This window comes from Thermobia domestica, chromosome 9 (genome assembly GCF_964235325.1).
Source record: "Thermobia domestica chromosome 9, izTheDome1.hap1.1, whole genome shotgun sequence".
Taxonomy (NCBI): domain Eukaryota; kingdom Metazoa; phylum Arthropoda; class Insecta; order Zygentoma; family Lepismatidae; genus Thermobia; species Thermobia domestica.
The window spans coordinates 161650834-161669458 of record NC_137462.1 but is presented as its reverse complement, the minus strand read 5'-3'; the positions used below and the strand labels follow the sequence as shown (position 1 = coordinate 161669458).

General features: G+C 34.0%; 1 protein-coding gene across 1 annotated transcript in view; it reads left to right on the top strand.

The window, feature by feature from the left end:
* The window catches only part of LOC145695153 (cilia- and flagella-associated protein 61-like), a 244774-nt gene that overhangs the window by 100534 nt on the left and 125615 nt on the right, over positions 1-18625 (top strand). Inside the window, exon 11 of the mRNA XM_081772095.1 lies at positions 16962-17032. Within this exon, the coding sequence (XP_081628221.1) occupies positions 16962-17032 (71 nt within the window). The remainder of the gene's footprint in view (positions 1-16961; positions 17033-18625) is intronic.

Sequence of the window (18625 nt, the reverse complement as noted above, 5' to 3'; positions counted from 1 at the left end):
TGAATGTTCTGTAGACTAATTGTGAGGAAGCGGACCAGATCTTCAACAGTAACAGGATGAAGTAGAGAATTAGCAGGTGGAGTGTGAGGGTCAGCAGACCTTATGGGTGCAAGTTCTGGTTTAGAAGGTTCAGGTTGTAGCTTAGCTTTACATCTGTAACTATAAGTTGGATGCTTTACAGGACACGTACTACACTGTGGTGGTGCCTTTTGATTGGGAAAATCTTTCATAGCATGTTGTAATGAACACATCTAATATCGTTAGTACACTCGGATGTGGGATAGGCATTATACAGTTGACATTGCTCGCACCTTAAGGGGAGAGAAGGAGGTGTGCGCGAAGGCTCGACTTCGTAAAGTCCTCGATAAATGTAAGCTCCAGTGGACAAAAGTTGGTCTATCAACTGTAGCTTCTCGGTGAGAACCCGTACAAGATATGTTGCACAGTTATTGTTCTTTATCCGGATACATCGCTTTACAGGAAATCCTTCCTGATGTAATTCCTCATAGATTTCCTCATCAGTGAGATCTGACTCCACTCCTCGTATAACAACGGATAATATTGGCAATCGCCTAAGAGGAGGAGTTTTGCGTGCACTTGGAGTTAGTGCGGATAGTTTAGCCTTTGGTCCAAAGATCTCAAAAGTGATCTTGTTTCGCACATGCGACACAAAATTTGAGTTGGTAGACTTTAATATAATGCCTCTGCGAGTTTTGACGATTTCGCGTATCTCAGGACGAGGCACACATTTAATCAACTGCTAAAAATCTGATCAAACGGTGTTATACTTCTGATCATAATGTCAGCAGGAAGTTATATACAAGCTCGGGTTGTTGATGCGTGTTGGAGTTATCGACTGATTTAGATGCCCAATCCATGGTATTGCTCATACTTGGATCAATGATAGTTGAAACTCACTGTTTCTTTGGAACTATGGATTGTTCACCATCCAAGAGCGAATACGCTGCCCTTTAGTGATGCAGTAAGCATAACTAACAGAAACAGGAGTGTTAAGTCCTGACCGTAGCGTTCCGGTAACAATCCGGGGTTGAGTCTTCTGCCGACCGTTTGAGCCTATATTGATGAATAAGAAGCCTAGGGCCGAAGCCCAAATGAAGATGGAAGCGAAAAGAAGGATGATAGATGAGGTTCAAAATGCCAGCGCCCTCCGAAAATGAAAACTTTCGTCAATCCTCTAAGTGTTGTAATTGTGTTATGCTCGCAAGTACGTGTTGCAATACTTGGTCCTCGCTGACACAGTAACAAATACAAGAGAGGCTAAGTCTCTTGGTTAAGTATGTATTCAGTAAGCGTCATATTTTATTTAAGTATACAAACAGAAATGCTCTACTTCTGAAAGTAATTAAATCTCCTTTCAGATTATCTGCCCTCATAGCGTTTGTAACCTTGTTACAGATTTTATTTTTTTCCTTTTTTGTTTCATTTTACTATTTGTAAATAATAGAACCTCTATTGATTAGATTTTATGTCACTAAATGTTCATAATAATTGGAGCTGTAGCGTCATCTACTGATCAACTAATATAGAGTAATATAAATTGTGGTATGCGATCACTGCTAGCTCAACATAAAAATGATTAGCTCCGCTAATTTTAGAGATAGTGCAAAGGTTTTGGGCTCGTTCGAAATATCTTGAAACAGCGAAAAACGATTACTTCAGAACATTTTCCCGTATATAATTCCGTTTCAAAGTTATTCACAATTAAAGATTAAAATACAAATTGAAAATACATATTCCTTTCACTCTAAGGTGTCATATTTAAAGACAATGATAGTATATGACAAAAAGTTCTTATAAAGAATAATTTTGAATCTATTCTGAGCGAAATGAAGCAAGAACGAATTTTCTACTTTGAAATGTCGAGAAGAACGACGTTTTACAATTTAAGGGATAAATTCTGTTGTCGGCCATCTTGATGACGTCATATCTTGGTTTCCCCAAGTGGGATTTCTTGGGGCTTTAAGTGTGTTGTTCAGAACAATAATCTGAACATCTGCGCCAATTTTCAGCTTATTATTGTAAAATTCCGGGTTAAAACCTAAATGTACTGAACTATTTAGCAATTAGTCCTAATTATTCACATAATTAAATAAACAAACGTGAGATTTATTGATAATTGAAAATTGAAAATTGAATTATTTACAATAATTATCTTTTTAAAATAATTAGTGAGCTATAGTAATGGTTAGTCAGCCCAAAATAAGATTCCCAACTTGTGTAGAAGAATGAGGGATAGAATGGGAAAAATATTCTTAAAACTTTTTTTTTAGTACTGTTACAAATATATGTGCTTTTTAGTTATAGTGTAGTAGTACGCCCGCCCAGCTGGCTTAATGGCCCCTGCCTTAGGCCCTATGGTTCCTGAAAAAATGAAATGAAATGAAATCTTTGTTTTACGTCCCACGATTATGCCGGTTAGGCTACAGGAGACGGGTCTTAGGTGAATGACCTAGTGGTACCTAGGACCACACCCTATACATTATGGCAGGGGAACCTTCGCTTACCTTCTAATTTTCTGCAGGGGTACATAGGACCACCCTTTAAATTTTGGAAATTGCCAAATCTAAAAATTTGGTATGGCAGCCTAGGATCAGGGTATGTACCTCTATCTGTATTGGGGGTCCTTTCATGGTAAAAAAATTGCCAAAAATTCAAATTTCTTATGTTCTTAACCTAATTTATTCCCTTTGATAAGGTTTTATAAGCTTATATGCTTATATGGGCGTATACAGGGCTCCATTCCCTTTCATAGGACATGGATACATTCATGCACCCCTTTGAAACTTTGGGAGGAGTACCTTGGCTCAGCCCTTAAATTTTGGAAATTGCCAAATTTAAAATTTTGGTATACTAGTACAGGACCTTAATATGTATCACGATAAATTTGGATGGTCCACAGTCGTTCTCTTTCATGGGTAACAAGTTACCAACATATAAACGTAAGCAATACGTTGTACCACTTGTTCGGTTCTAGATCTAATTTATCTCCTTTGATGAGGTCTTATTACCTTATATAGTTATATGGGTATATACAGGGTTCATTCTCTTTCATTACACATGGTTACATTAGTGCACCCCTTTAACCCTTTCCGGATCCGGGGTTTTTGGGCTATTTTTTAGACTTTCAGTCAAGCAGCTACTGCATCGTCACTATTTATCCTAGGATCATGGTTCATACCTCATTCTTTTCAGAATGGAGCTGGATTTCAAATGGCACCACTTGCATGCTCATACCATATACCAGGGGCGGGAAAAATGATGTCAAAAGAAAATTTCAGAGGGAATTTTTTTCTCGCACTTTGGGCCCCTCTGGAGCGGCCCTGTGTGAACGTAGCCATCTAAAAAAAATCTGATAAATAGTACTTGGCATACTGACTGTGTGTGCCAAATTTCGAGTTTCTATCTTGAATACGGAGAAATTTTATCAGCAATTCCCACCATGCCCCCAAATTACCGTAAAACACCATGATCTCAGGTAAAAAAGTTCCTGAGACATCCCTAATTACCCTAGGGTCATGTTTCGCCCATCATTCTCTTCAGAATAAAACTACCTTTCAGGCGGTATGACTCACGTGTCTCCATCATGTATCTAAGGCGGGAAAATCCCGAAAAAAGAGAATTTTTGAGTCTAATTATCCTTTTTTCAACTTTTAGCCCCCCTATTTTAACGCAGAGATCTGAAAAATCTGGTAAATACTACTCGGTGGGCTGAATGTTTATGCACAATTCCAATTTTCCAGGTGCAAAAGTAAGCCCACCAAGAAAAAATATACCGACATTGTCCTATATTCCCGTATACAGAGGGAAATTTTTAAACATTCCCTGAGACATCCCTAATTACCCTAGGGTCATCTTTCGCCCATCATTCTCTTCAGAATAGAACTGCCTTTCAGGCGGTACCTTTCTCTTGTCACCATCATGTATCAAAGGCGGGAAAAACCCGTGAAAGGGATTTTTTGGTAAAAATTTCCCTTTTTCAAGGTTTAGCCCCTCTGTACCCCCTGTTTTATCGCAGAAATCTGAAAAAATCTGGTAAATACTACTCGGTGGACTGAATGTTTGTGCACAATTTCAATCTTCTAGGTGCAAAAATGAGCCCGCAAAAAATAATACCGAAAATGTCCAAAATTCCCCTGTACAGAAGTATATTTTGATAAAAATTCCCTGACACTTTCCTAATTACCCTAGGGCCATGTGTCGCGCATCATTCTCTTCAGAATAGAACTGCCTTTCAGGTGGTACCATTCACTTGTCTCCATCATGTATCTAAGGCGGAAAAATCGCGAAGAAATTGATTTTTGGTAAAATATCCCTTTTTTCAACTTTTTGACCCTCTGGATCCCCCCCTTGTTTTAACGCAGAAATCTGAAAAATTTGGTAAATACTACTCTGTAGACTGCATGTTTGTGCAAAATTTCAATCTTCTATGTGCAAAAATAAGCCCGCCAAAAATACTTTACATAACCCCCCCCAAAAATATTACACGAAAATATATATTTTAGAATTATGACGTCATCACCTCCTATGGAAGGTGTGAAACCATACGTAATGTCTTCTACAATGCCTCTGGACTTGAAAAACAAAACAAAAAAAACGGACGAAAAAGCTCAAATAGGAGAGTTATAACGCAATGTACCATGAAACACACCGTATGGTACAAATTGTACCATGGGATCCCGAAAACAATTGGAAGAGATACCTTGTGCCACCTCTTAATTTTTGGGAATTGCCAAATTTAAACATTTGGTATTGTAGTATAGGACCCTAATATATATCAATGTAAATTTGGATGATCCATCTCGTTCGCTTTCAGGGGTAAAAAATTGCCAAAATATAAACGTAAGCTATACGTCGTACCACGTGTTCGGATTTTGACTTAATTTATCCCCTTTCATGAGGTCCTATTACCTTATATGGTTATATAGGCATGTACAGGGGTCCATTCTCTATCGTAAGACATGGATACAGTGGTGCACACTCCTTAAAATTTGGGAGCGGTATCTTGGCCCATCACTTAAATTTTGGGAATTGTCAAATTTAAGAATTCGATATAGTAGTACAAGACCCGATATATATCACTATAAATTTGAGTGGTCTATCGCGTTCCCTTTGATAGTTAAAAAATTGCCAAAAATTCAAATTTCGGAGGTTATTGGTCCAATATTTTCCCTTTGATAAAGTCTTACTACCTTATATGGTTATAGACGTGTACAGAATAGGGTGGAGCGAAAAAATCCAATTCTCGAGTATCAAATCGTAATAGGGCTCAAAAGTTGCCTATTCGCATACAAATGAATGAAAAATAACGAAAAAATCACACTTCGCTTCTTCAGTCCTCGCAAACGACCTAATTTTTTTTAAAATGACAGAAATCACCAAAATTTACCTTTTTGTGAAAAAATTAAATTTTTGAGTGTCGAATTCTAAAAGGACTCCAAAGTTGCGTATTTGCGTGCTAATCAATGGAAAAATAACGAAAATATCACATTTAGGATCTTCAGTTAGCGTAAATAGCCTAATTTTTTCTAAAGTGACAAAAAACACCAAAATATACCATTATGCAAGGAATATACAGATTACTTATTTCATTTTTTTTCGTCTAAGTACTTTACTTTAATTGTGTGAGGGCATGCTTGTTAAGAATTCGTTAATGTGAGTGTTTTTATACATTTTATTTTCATAATGATTTTGCAATTCTTCGACTATTTGTCAACGTTTTCTTCTGTTTTTCATGAAATGGCCCAGAACTTCCTACGAGGAGGTGGCTGCAATTCGATTTCCACTCACATCCCATTCAACTCTCGTTCCAATTAGGGTGTGCTAAATTATGTTGATTTATTCAAGAATGTTGTCTTAAATTCAGATTTTTAAATCAAATTTTGGCATTTTGAATCTTGAGAGCAAATTTGCTCTATTGTAGCCATCTCTGTTTTCTTGTCAGTACACTTTTCCTGCAGACTCCGTAACAAGTTTGACACCTTTCGGCTTCCTGAGTATGGCATGGAAAATTTAAGTCTAACTCATGAGCAGATTTGTCATGCATAAGTGATACGATAGTTTCTGTTATCAAGCTTTCGGGCATTGGAGAGGAAGATTGCTTACATTTTCTCCCATCTTCTAAGTTCACTGTAGTTCGTGGCATTAAAATTTATTGAAGTCGCCATAAAAGTTCTAACAGCGCAATTCAGACAGGACAGTGTGCTCCATATGTGTCTATAAGAGATCCTGGACCTCTCAGTTACTTCCGATGGCTGACATGTGCAAATCAGGTATTACGGTTGTACGTTTCTCAAACAAATTGTAATTTTTTCAAATTATAGGTCGTTTGCGCGAACTGAAGATCCGAAGTATGATTTCTTTCGTTATTTTTCCATTGATTAGCATGCGAATACGCAACTTTTGAGCTCTATTAGAATTTGATACTCGAAAATTTGATTTTTCGCTCCACTCTAGTACAGAGGTCTATTTTCTTTCTTAAGATAAAGGTACATTAGTGAACCCCTTTGAAAAGTTAGAAGGGGTACATTGACCCGCTTCTTAAATTTTAGAAATTGGCCCATTTAAAAGTTTGGTATAATAGAGCCCTAATAAATAAAATTAAAATTTTGGTGGTTTATCTTGTTCCCTTTCATGGGTAAAAAACATCAAAAATGTAATTTCGGATATGATTGAACAATCTTTGATAAGGATTTAACATGATATATGGGTATGTACAGGGGTTCGTTTCCTTTATAGTATATGTATACTTTGATGCTCCCTTTTTAAATTTTGTTGGGGTACCTACGATCATTTCTTATACTTGGGAATTACCAAATAACAAAATTTGGTTAACGTTCTCTAGGACCCATTCTAAATTTTGGTGTCTATCTTGTTCCTCCTTATGGGTATAAAAGTAGACAGATTCAAATTTCGAAGGCTATTGACATATTTTATCTTCTGTGATACAGCTTTATTACCTTATATAATTAATTGAATGAGAACAGGGTTTATTACTTTCGTAAGACACGGGTATATTTGTGCACCAATCTTAAATTTTGGGAGGGGGTACATTCCTTCACCATTAAATTTTGGGATTGTCAAATCAATAATTGGTAATTTTTCTTAAAATATGAATATGTATCATTGTAGAAAATTGGGTGATTCAGCTTATTCCATTCTTTGGCTAAATCATTGTCAAACATTAGTATTGCCACGTGGTCAGTTATTGACCTATGATGGGATTTTATCTTATATAGGGTCCATGAAATTGGTACATTGATACGTTCCTGTTAAACTTTGGGAGGAGTACTTAGGATTACTCTGATTAAATTAGAGAATTGTCAAAATGAAGTTACGTAATATACATTTCTGTAATTTCATTGGTCTTGATTATTTCCTCCTATTGGTAAAAGGAATACTAAACTATAAACGTAAGCAATACGTTGTTTTACGTGTAAGGTGCTATTGACCTTGATGAGATTCAACACGTTATATGAATAAATCGTAGTGTACAGGAATTCATTTTCTTTAATCTCCTTTTCAAAATTTGTTGCGTTAGTCCTTAAATTTGGGATTTACCAAATAACACGTTTCTAGAACACAGCTGGTTCTGCTTATTTCTTTCTAAGGTAAGCAATTGCCGGAGGTTATTGACCTAATTGAGAGCTAACTACAACATATAATTATACGGTTATTTCTAAGATTTAGGTGTATTGATGTACTTTGGAAGAGGTACGTAAGACCATTCTTTAAATTTGGGAATTGTGATAAACGAAATTTTAGTATGAGGCGCGAAGTTTAAATGATCGATACTCGGTTGATATGAAACAATACTTTGAACTTTAGTCACAACTCATAGTCTAAGATCATTGGTGAAAAGTTATCTTCCTGAAATCTGATTGGTTGATTTTACCTCGAGCTTTAAATAATTTACTTAAAATCTAACAGGTATTCTTTTTGAATCTTAGAGTTGTAGTTATGACTCATAGTCTAGAGACAATATTTCAATACGTGATACCTGATATGCTACAACACTTTGAAATTTAGTCACAACTCACTGTTTAAGGTGATTCAATCTGATTGGTTAATCACTGACAAAGTTATTGTTGATGCAATCTGATTGGTTAATGAGTTTCAAATCTTTGCAGCATTCAGTTTTAAGTTTTGCTTAACATTTATCGATTAATGTTTAAATATTTATTTAAAAATTTTGGTTTGAAACGTTTTAGTTCGAAAATTTTAGATTGAACATTTTCGTTCGTTTTGCACTCACTGGAAAATATGATTGAAACTGTTTATGTGTTAATCGAATAGTTATTAACCGGATAAAGCTTGAATGTTAACGATGAAACGTGAAATTATTTTTAGTGCATTTTAGTTGAAAACTTTGTTTTGAAAAATTTTTCGTTTCAAATTTTTGTTTGAAATTTTTAAGTTTGAATTTTTTCAAAATTCTTCAATTTGAAAATTTTGTTCGAAAATGTTTCGTAATTTTTGTTTCTAAAATTTTAGTTTCAAAATTTCGTTTGAAATATTTTTGTTTCAAAATTTTTGTTTGAATTTTTTGTATGTTTGTAAACTCTGGAATTGAGTTCGTAAAGAACTGTTTCGAAAAGAACCGGAACTGTATAAAACAATAACATCTGGCAAAACTGTTTCATCATACATGTCAGAACATATTAATGCAAAGTCATCATAATTGGAACACATCCACTTTTATATATATATATATATATATATATATATATATATATATATATATATATATATATATATATCGTTCGAGATAGTATTCATGTTAACGTCATGATGGCTACTTGTTTAGTTTCTAAACACACGTGATGTGATGAAATCATTGACCAAGATTACTGATTTACAACAGAACGTATTTTATAGAATCTTAGCTATCCAAATGATCCCTACAAAGTTCGGATTAACCCGAGAAAGCTAACATGTTGTAAATTTTACGAGCGAGCAGGTTGTACCATTTTGATGTTCATTTCCCTTGACCGGCGATAATCCACTTGCCCGCTAAGTTCCGTTTCTCACTATATCTTTATTGTATGTCAGTATATTTTGCTCAGTTTCCGGCTGTCTTTGTATTTGAAATTGATATAGTTGCTCGTAAGATTTACGATATATTAGGAAGAACGCTTGGGTTTTTGTATATTTATTACTATAAACTTTTACTTTTACCGTTGACTTATAGTTACATTTTAGTGAAAGTGTTTTATTTTATAGTTTTTATTGAAGTTAAGTTAAAACAATGAATCGGAAGAGTATTGATGACAGTGACCTGATTTTAAAATACCTAAATGAGTGTGAGAGTGATACTTTGGACCGCGAAATTAGTTCTGATGATTAACAAGACTGTGTAAAACATGATATTGTTATAAACAGCGACGACTATGATGCTGATCCACAACGTGATCAAAATAAGCCAAAAACCCTTTTCCAGAAGAAAAGTCGCTATGAAAATCCACAGCTGTTTTATTGAACCATGGCTCCAACAACAGATTCAGTACTCAATTTTGCCACGAAAACTCCGGCAGTTCATTGCTGATATCCTGAAAATACCGGTGCCAGAGAAGAATGTTGTCGATCCCCAAAACTAGCCTCGAAAATTTGTGGGATTCGAACTTCAGAAAAGAGGAGGATGACGTCACTGTATTGCTGCCGTACAACAAGCCGATCTGCGGAGAACATGGTGGGAAATGCTGTGTCTACTGCATGGAAGAGATTTGAGCAACCATATTTCCTACGAAAATGTTCGCTTCTATGTATTTATACTAACTGTAATTATTAAAAGTCCATTTTGTAAAAAGATATGTCTGCAGTTAAATTTTTATAACCAGTCGTAAATTTTACGATATGTTAGATTTATCGTAACTTTTCGAACATTTTAACTTTCTAGGGTTAAGAATCGTAGTAATGCTTGAAAATTATAAAAATATTATTTTACCAGCAAGATATTTACCCATGGAAGCATCAAAATAAAAACAGCTATTACGCTTCTTAAACACTGGATCTGTAAGTTTATGCTACAAAGGATTCTTGGGTCGTAGTCATCAATTCGAATTTAGTATACAACCTGATCTGTTAATTTAGTTTGATCATCAAATTCTGTATCTGCATGACATCAGCTGTAATCCTATGATTTGTGATGAAATCATCAATTTAAACGTCAGCAAATTCCGTGTCTGTCTGTAAGGAATAACCCAATGATATGTGGTTAGATCATTCGAGCAAGCACGTTCTAGGACAAAAGATGTGTACTTCGAACGATAAAGAACTCCTCTTCGCAAGCTATTATCCAATAAATATATTTAACCCTTGTCCGGGCAAGCTATTTTTGTAACGTAGACGGCAAATGGGGCCTTACCAACTCTATTAGCCTTACCAACTAGATATGTTCATGACTTTAAGTTCGACTAAAGATAGAAGAAGTCAGAATTTTATGTCATCAAAATATTTATGGTTATTGAAAAATTCGAAAAAAAAAATGAAGCTACTGGGTCTGGAAGGCCCCGCTTGCCTCGATAAGGGTTAAAACAAAACATGTGATGATTGGTATCAGTGCTACAACATTTGAACCTGTTATTCGACTGGGCAAAGCAGAACAATTTGGTATACAACTGAACTTTGAAGAATGGAAATTATTATGTACACTAATCGACCAAATGAATGATTATTTTCATGATGAGCTAAATGCGACCATTGTCAAATAATTAGGTTCAAATCATGAAGTGATCCTACGTACAGTCCTCGAAGAGAAGATTGTGCTGTTACGTAAAGAAAAATTACATTGCATATACCTCGTAATATGGTGTACTTAACACAATCAGAATGACCAAATTCAACGATGTATTCCAGTGTGTAAAACATTCAGTTGGAATATACAACAAAACAAATATATCCCTAAAAAGGTAATATTTTAAAAATGTGTTATGCATATTGTACAACATGTGTATAGGTGGTGTGATGGTTGTCAACATCGTTCATGGATGCATACCTGTATTGATAAACAGTTTATTTGTGATCATGTGGACATTGAGTTTCCACCTATCGATATTACAATACACCTTAGAAGACTTCAATTGGAATTAAAATTATACGCTAAAGGCAAACTAGAGCAAGAAATACAAAATAAATTGTATCAACAATATCAAGATTCTTTATCTGGTATGGATGTATGTGATTAATGAGTGCAATATAATAAAATGATCAATTTCAGTGATTTATGTTTTCCATTTCAAGTACAACCTCAAGAAAATATAATGTTCTGACGTGTACTATTGCATCATGATGAAACAGTATTGTCAAATGTTTTGTTCTAAACAGTTCCGGTTCTTTTCGAAACGGTTCTTTATCAAATGAGTACAAGATTTACAAACTTAAATAATTTTCAATCAAAAAATTTTCAAACAAAATTTTGAAACTAAAAATCTTCAAACAAAACTTTAAACAAAAAAATTTTCAATCAAAATATTCAAAGAAAATTTTGAAGCAAAAATTTCGAAACAAAAATCTTGAAACTAAAATTTTTTCAAATAAAATTTTCAACTAATATTTACCAAAAATAACTTCACGTTTCACGGTTAACCGTCAAACTTTATGCGCTTTTTAACAATTCGATTAATAAATAAAGTTTTGATCTTATTTATTTATTTATTTATTGAACACCTATTACCGGAAAAGAATATTCAAATTTACAATAAGCTTACATAATTAAAACTTTACAAATATTAAGACACGTAACAAGAAAGAGAAACTAAAAATAAAAATGCAATTAACAGTACAAACATGAGAAAACACAAGTAAGAGATATATTTGTATTAATTCCTCCAATAAGATATGCAAATATACAAATAGAACGTAGCAAAGATTATAAACTCAGCCCTAAGACTAAGACTTCACGGCAAAAATGAAAGAAAAATAAATAGAACGTGACAAGAATATAAATGTCCAAAATATAAATGTTTAAATAAGATTTCTGTCAGAAAGCACAAATATTTTCACGTTATAGAAATACTCTTTTAATTTCAAAACACCATAATCAGTGTCAGGTTCGAATTTAAAATCTCTTATAATCAAAAATTATATTTAAGAGTTTTTACATAGACTGAATAAGGTATAGCAAAATCTAAGTCGACATTTTTCTGTATCATGTTGTTGTATAATCGACAAACTCTCGTAATAGACAAGTTTAAGTGTGTTATAGTTTGAGATCTGTTGCAGATAAAAGGTAATCGATATCTTAATTTTTTGATTTTATATTAAAATTAAATAACTTTAGACACACTGAAATGTCGATAATTGCATTCACTAATTAGTAACGGAAAATTAGCTGAGAGTGCTCGTTTCTAGTTGCCAATGACCTAGAACCAAAAATACTCAGAAGAGTTTAGCACGATATCTTTGCTTCATAAGAATTAATATTAAAAACCTTAGAATACAGATATCTCGAAAATTTATTTTGGATACGTTCAACCTTGTTACTAGAGTTTTTTAATAAGGGGCCCAGACTATAGAAGCATAATCAAGTCTACTTCTAACAAAGGTGTTAAACACAGTTATTAATGCATGAACATTATGGAAGTCTCTGGTGTTCCTTATTACAAATCCTAAAAGCTTAAAAGCCTCATTACATACTTTCTCAACATGTACAATAAAACAATCCTATTATTGATGATAATTCCCAAATCATTTACTTCTTGGCATCTTTTGATATTTACGTTATTAATCTTATAATCAAAATAAGTGGGATATTTTTTCTTGAAAAAGTTATTGAAATACATTTATTGATATTGAAATGAAGTTTATTTTCAAGACTCCAGTGATAACAACAATTTAAATCATCTTAAAGCTTCCAAAGCTCCATTATCAGGTTACCTTATTTATCTATACACTTTGATATCATCGGCGTACAATCAGCAATTTGAAATTTTAAGAACAGACAACAAATCATTGACAAATAATATAAAAAATAAAGGTCTTGAGTTAGATCCGTGTGGCACGCCTGAGTAAACATCCAATAAAGCAGATAATTGATTATTGAACACCACATATTGATGTCTGTCTTTTAAGTAAGATGAAAACAATAGAAGCAATTGTTCTGAAAATCCGAAACTAGACAATTTCATAATTAATATGTCGTAATCTAATTTGTCGAAAGCTTTCGAAAAATCTGTATAAATTGTATCAACTGAATGATTATTATTGAGAGAATCTAATATATATTGAACGAAAGTAACAAGATCTGTAACTGTCGATCTTCTGGGATAAAAATCTTATTGATAAATTGATATATACGATTTAACATGATTGAAAGTTTTACTGTAAAGGATGTGTTCAAAAATTGTAGCTATTGCAGAAATTAATGAGATTGGTCTATAGTTTTCTATTGCTGTAGGATTTCCCTTCTTTAATATAGAACAAACTTTGCTATTTTTCCAAACATCAGGATAGAAAGAAGATTTTAATATGATAATATAGATATGACATAGAGGTATCTTCAAAACCTCCCCACATCCCTTAACAAAGTACGAAGGAATCAAGTCGAAACCAGAGAATTTAGACCATTTTAACTTTTTAATGGCATTTACATAATCTTTATCAGTGAGTGTAAAATGTTGAACGAAAATGTTCAAACTAAACTTTTCGAACTAAAACTTCTCAAACCAAGATATTTAAATAAATATTTAAACATTAATCGATAAATGTTAAGCAAAACTTAAAACTGAATGCAACAAAGATTTGAAAGTCGTCAACCAATCAGATTGCATGGAAGATAGTGATCAGCCAATTAGAAAGATTCGAATGCCATCAACCAATCAGATTGCATGAAAGATAGTGATCAGCCATTCAAAATTGCATCAACAATAACTTTGTCAGTCATTAACCAATCAGATTGCATCACCTTAAACAGTGAGTTGTGACTAAATTTCAAAGTGTTGTAGCATATCAGGTATCACGTATTGAAATATTCTCTTTAGGCTGAGTCATAACTACAACTCTAACATTCAAAAAGGTTACCTGTTAGATTTTAAATAAATTATTTAAAGCTCGAAGTAAAATCAACCAATCAGGTTTCAGGAAAGATACCTTTCCACCAATGATCTTAGACTATGAGTTGTGACTAAAGTTCAAAGTATTGTTTCATATCAACCGAGTATCGATCATTCAAACTTCGCTCCTCATACTAAAATTTCGTTTATCACAATTCCCAAATTTAAAGAATGGTCTTACATACCTTTCCCAAAGTACATCAATACACCTAAATCTTAGAAATAACCATATAATTATATGTTGTAGTTAGCTCTCAATTAGGTCAATAACCTCCGGCAATTGCTTACCTTAAATAGAAATAAGCAGAACCAACTGTGGTCTACAAACGTGTTATTTGGTAACTCTCAAATTTAAGGAATATCGCAACAAATTTTGAAGTCGTATCGAAGAAGGTAAAATATGTCAATAACTTTCGAATATCTGTCTACTTTTATTCCCATAAAAGAGAACAAGATAGACACCAAAATTTAGAATGGGTCCTAGAGAACGTTTACCGAATTTTGTTATTTGGTAATTTTCAAATTTAAGAAATGATCCTAGGTACTCCAACAAAATTTTAAAAGGGAGTATCAAACTATACATATACTATAGAGGAAATGAACCCCTGTACATACCCAAGGTGTCTACTAAAATTCCAAAATGGAATTTCGTGACTTTTTCGTGACCTTTTTCTTCACCAAATCATAAAATTTCCTAACAATTTTAAGAGCAAATTTGGGTGCGAATTAGGTCGAATTTTCTCTCTCCATGCGATAGAAACGTACTTTGCTTGCGATTTGGTAGCGTTTAAAGCCGACCATAGACATTTTTGGTGGGGAATTTTGACGTTTTATAGAACGAAATTTCCCAATCTGTACTTCATTTGTACAGTTAAAAAAATCGTAACCCAAAAGCTAAATTTCGTGACTTTTTCGTGACATTCGTGACTTTTGTGACCGATAGACGCCCTGATACCCATATAACGTGTTAAATCCTTACCAAATGGGGTTCAATCACTTTCGAAATTTACATTTTTGACAATTTTTGTACCCATGAAAGGGAACGAGATAAACCACCAAAATTTATGACACTTATTAGGGCCCTATAGTATTATAAAAAATGAAATGGGCCAATTTCTACAATTAAGGGGTGGGCCAATGTATTCCATCTACATTTTGAGAGGGGTGCAGTAATGTCTTAAGAAAAAAATAGACCTCTCTACACGTCCATATAATCATATAAGGTAATAAGACTTCATCAAAGAGAATAAATTGGGTCAATAACCGAACACATGGTCGTAGTAATTTTTGGCAATTTCTTAACCGTAAAAGGGAGCGAGATGAATCACTGAAGTTTATAGTGATACATATATCCTATACTATTATACCAAAATTTTAAATTTGGCAATTTCCAAAATTTAAGGGGCGAGTCAATGTATCCCTCCCAAATTTTCGAAAAGTACACCAATGTGCCTATATCTTAAGAAATAAAATAGACCCCTGCGCATAATCATATAAGGTAATAAGACCTCTTCAAAGAAATAAATTGGGTCAATAACCTCCGAAATTTGAATTTTTGGCAATGTTTTAACCATGAAAGGAAACGAGATGAACCACACAAATTTATAGTGATACGAGTACATATTGCGTCCTGTACTACAGGGTGCGGCAGAACCGACTAAGCAGTTTCTATCGATTACCACGAGAGCTGTGGTGGGGTAGGCAGTTGCACGTGGTCTGCCTTTGTTCAGTAGTTGACCCCATTTCAGTAGCTAATATGGTCTTGATCAGTGCACATCGTGGTTTTGCCGTTCGCACTTATTATGATCTGTGATCGCCACACAACGAGCTTTTTTGAGGAAGGACTGTCCGTGACAGTTAATTCTACGCGTTATGTTTCAATGTTGAAAACTTTTCTGCAACCCAGAATGGAAGAGATTGTTGAAGAACATGGACTGGGGTACCTGTGGTTCCAACAGGATGGAGCTACTGCTCACACAGCTCGAATTTCACTTGATGTTTTGAAAGAAATGTTTAGGGGACGCCTCGTCTCTTTAAAGGGTGATGTCGGGTGGCCTGCGCGGTCACCAGATTTGGACATTTTGTGATTACTTTCTTTGGGGATATTTGAAGGAAAATGTTTTCAAAAGCCACCCTCACACCCTACAAGAGTTAAAAGAGCGGATTATTGACGAAGTGAATGCCACACTCCGCGATATGTGTGCAAGAGCTGCTCGAAACTTCAGGGATAGTCTACAACAATGTATTAATGCTAACGGCCGTCATCTTGAGGACATTATTTTCAAAACTAAATGAATGTAAAATGGTATATTGTACTAATTTAGAAAATAAAAACATTTTTTCTCTATATATCCAGATTTACTTTCTATTGCTCCTTAAAACTGCTTAGTTGGTTCTGCCGCACCCTGTAATATGCCGATTTTTTAAAAAAATTTAGCCATTTCCAAAATTTAAAGGATTGGCCAAGGTACTGCTCTCAAATTTTAAGAAGACTGCACCAATGTATCCATGTCTTATGATAGAGAATGGACCCATGTACATGCCCATATAACCATATAAGCTAATAGGACGTCATCAAAGAGGATTAAGTCAAAATCCAAACACGTGATACGACGTATTGCTTACTTTTATATTTGGGCATTTTTTATTCCTGAAAGTAAACGAGATGACCAAATTTATCCAAATTTATAGTTATACACATTAGGGTCCTATACTTAAATACCAAAATTTTAAATTTGGCAATTTCCAAAATTTAAGGTTCCCCTGCCAAAATGTAGAGAGTGTTGTGCCAAATGTGGGGTTATTTTCTAAGCCTTCGGTTATTTCTACTTTTAACTGAAATTTTACTATATTATTATTTTATTCTAAATGATATGTCATAATTGTCTTCTACAGAGAGCGACCCCGAAACCAACTCGAACATTTCCTCATGAACTTTATGTCGCTCACCGTTGTTCAATTGCCAGGTTAGTATTAATGTTAAGTTCTTAGGTTGAGGTACCTTGTGTATTAGATCCACTAAAATGGACCTTTACTTTCTGACTAGTAATTTTTATGGCTTTAGTTTTACAATTCAGCATCTTAGTTACGGTGAAGTAATCAGAAATTATTGGCGACAATCGATGTCTATGCATAGAAGAGAAACCAACTTGTGATTGGTTTAATGTTACGTGTAGTTCGCTCTGACAGCTGTCTTAATGCAGATAGGGCGGAATTATTTTCTAAGCCCTTTTTTGTTGAAAACTGTTTTACTTTATTGATTTGGCATAAATAAGTACATTAGTGAATGAATTTTTAACTAACTTGATTGGAGATGTGAAATAACAGCCGTCCTATATATAGGACGCCAGGCTCATATACAGCCACGCTACATATGTACTAACACTCATACTAGATTTATTTCGTATACAGGAATACTTTGTCGCCAGGCTTTCTAGACTTAAATAATTTTGTATTCTACATCAATAACGTATTTTTAATCTATCTTTAATTATAGCTTAAGTATTCATAGGAAAAGAGTTGAATCAAATGAAATAAATTGTATACATAGCATTTTTATTTGAATTTTACTTACATTATTGTGTGTCTTGTTGTGTGGTTAACTATAATTTAGTTGCTAAATCACAGAAATCTTACTAACAGCATTAAATGTTTTTTTTTGCCTAATTCTATTTCAACGGAATAACTACAGTTTTCGGGTAATTATATTTCATACTAGGAATCACAAACTATGTTACGTTCCTTTTCTCATTGTGTTCTGCTTATATATATAGGCCAAACCTTACAACGGTACATTGTTTATTTCGTACTAGGCTGGCTGATTTTTAATATCAGAAGAAGAGAAAGAAAATAATTATAATGTTAATATAAAAAGATATTCAGATGTCAAAAATAATAAGATTTTGGCACGCCGTTGCCAGGACAACCTGATAAGATATATAAAATAAATGGAATCAAACTACGGGATTATTTAATAGCTCGTATTTATTATAAAAATAAGGAACCAGAGTGAGAATACATTTTGATTTTATCGTTGCAAATGGTGCCAAAACCCAGGGAAGATTGAGAAGGAAGTGGAAAGTATCGTTTTCGAAGCAAAGTAAAAAGCGATCAAGATTGAGCCATACCTTAATTGTACCTAAGAAGTGGCAGAATTATATATCGGAACAAGATGAATGTTACCGATAGTGAAGCAATAGACAACCCCGTAGCAAATTCATCCGACAATGTGTTGGAAGTTTTAAAGGAAATATCACGGCAGATTAAGATCCAAGCCCAGGATCAAGCCAAACAGCTCGCTAAGGTAAACGAGGAACCATCTCGACAGATTAAGAATCAAGCCCAGAACCAAGCAGAACAGTTCGCTTAAGTAAACCAGCAGTTGGAAAGGTTGGATCAAAAGGCAAACCAGCAAGCCCAACATTTTGATGAGCGCTTAGAACAACTGCAACAGCGTAATGAAGGTTTACAACAACAATTGCAACAAATGAACCAACATATCATGGTCAAATTCGAACGTTATGATGATGAAATTGTCAAGATAGTACAAAGGTGTACTG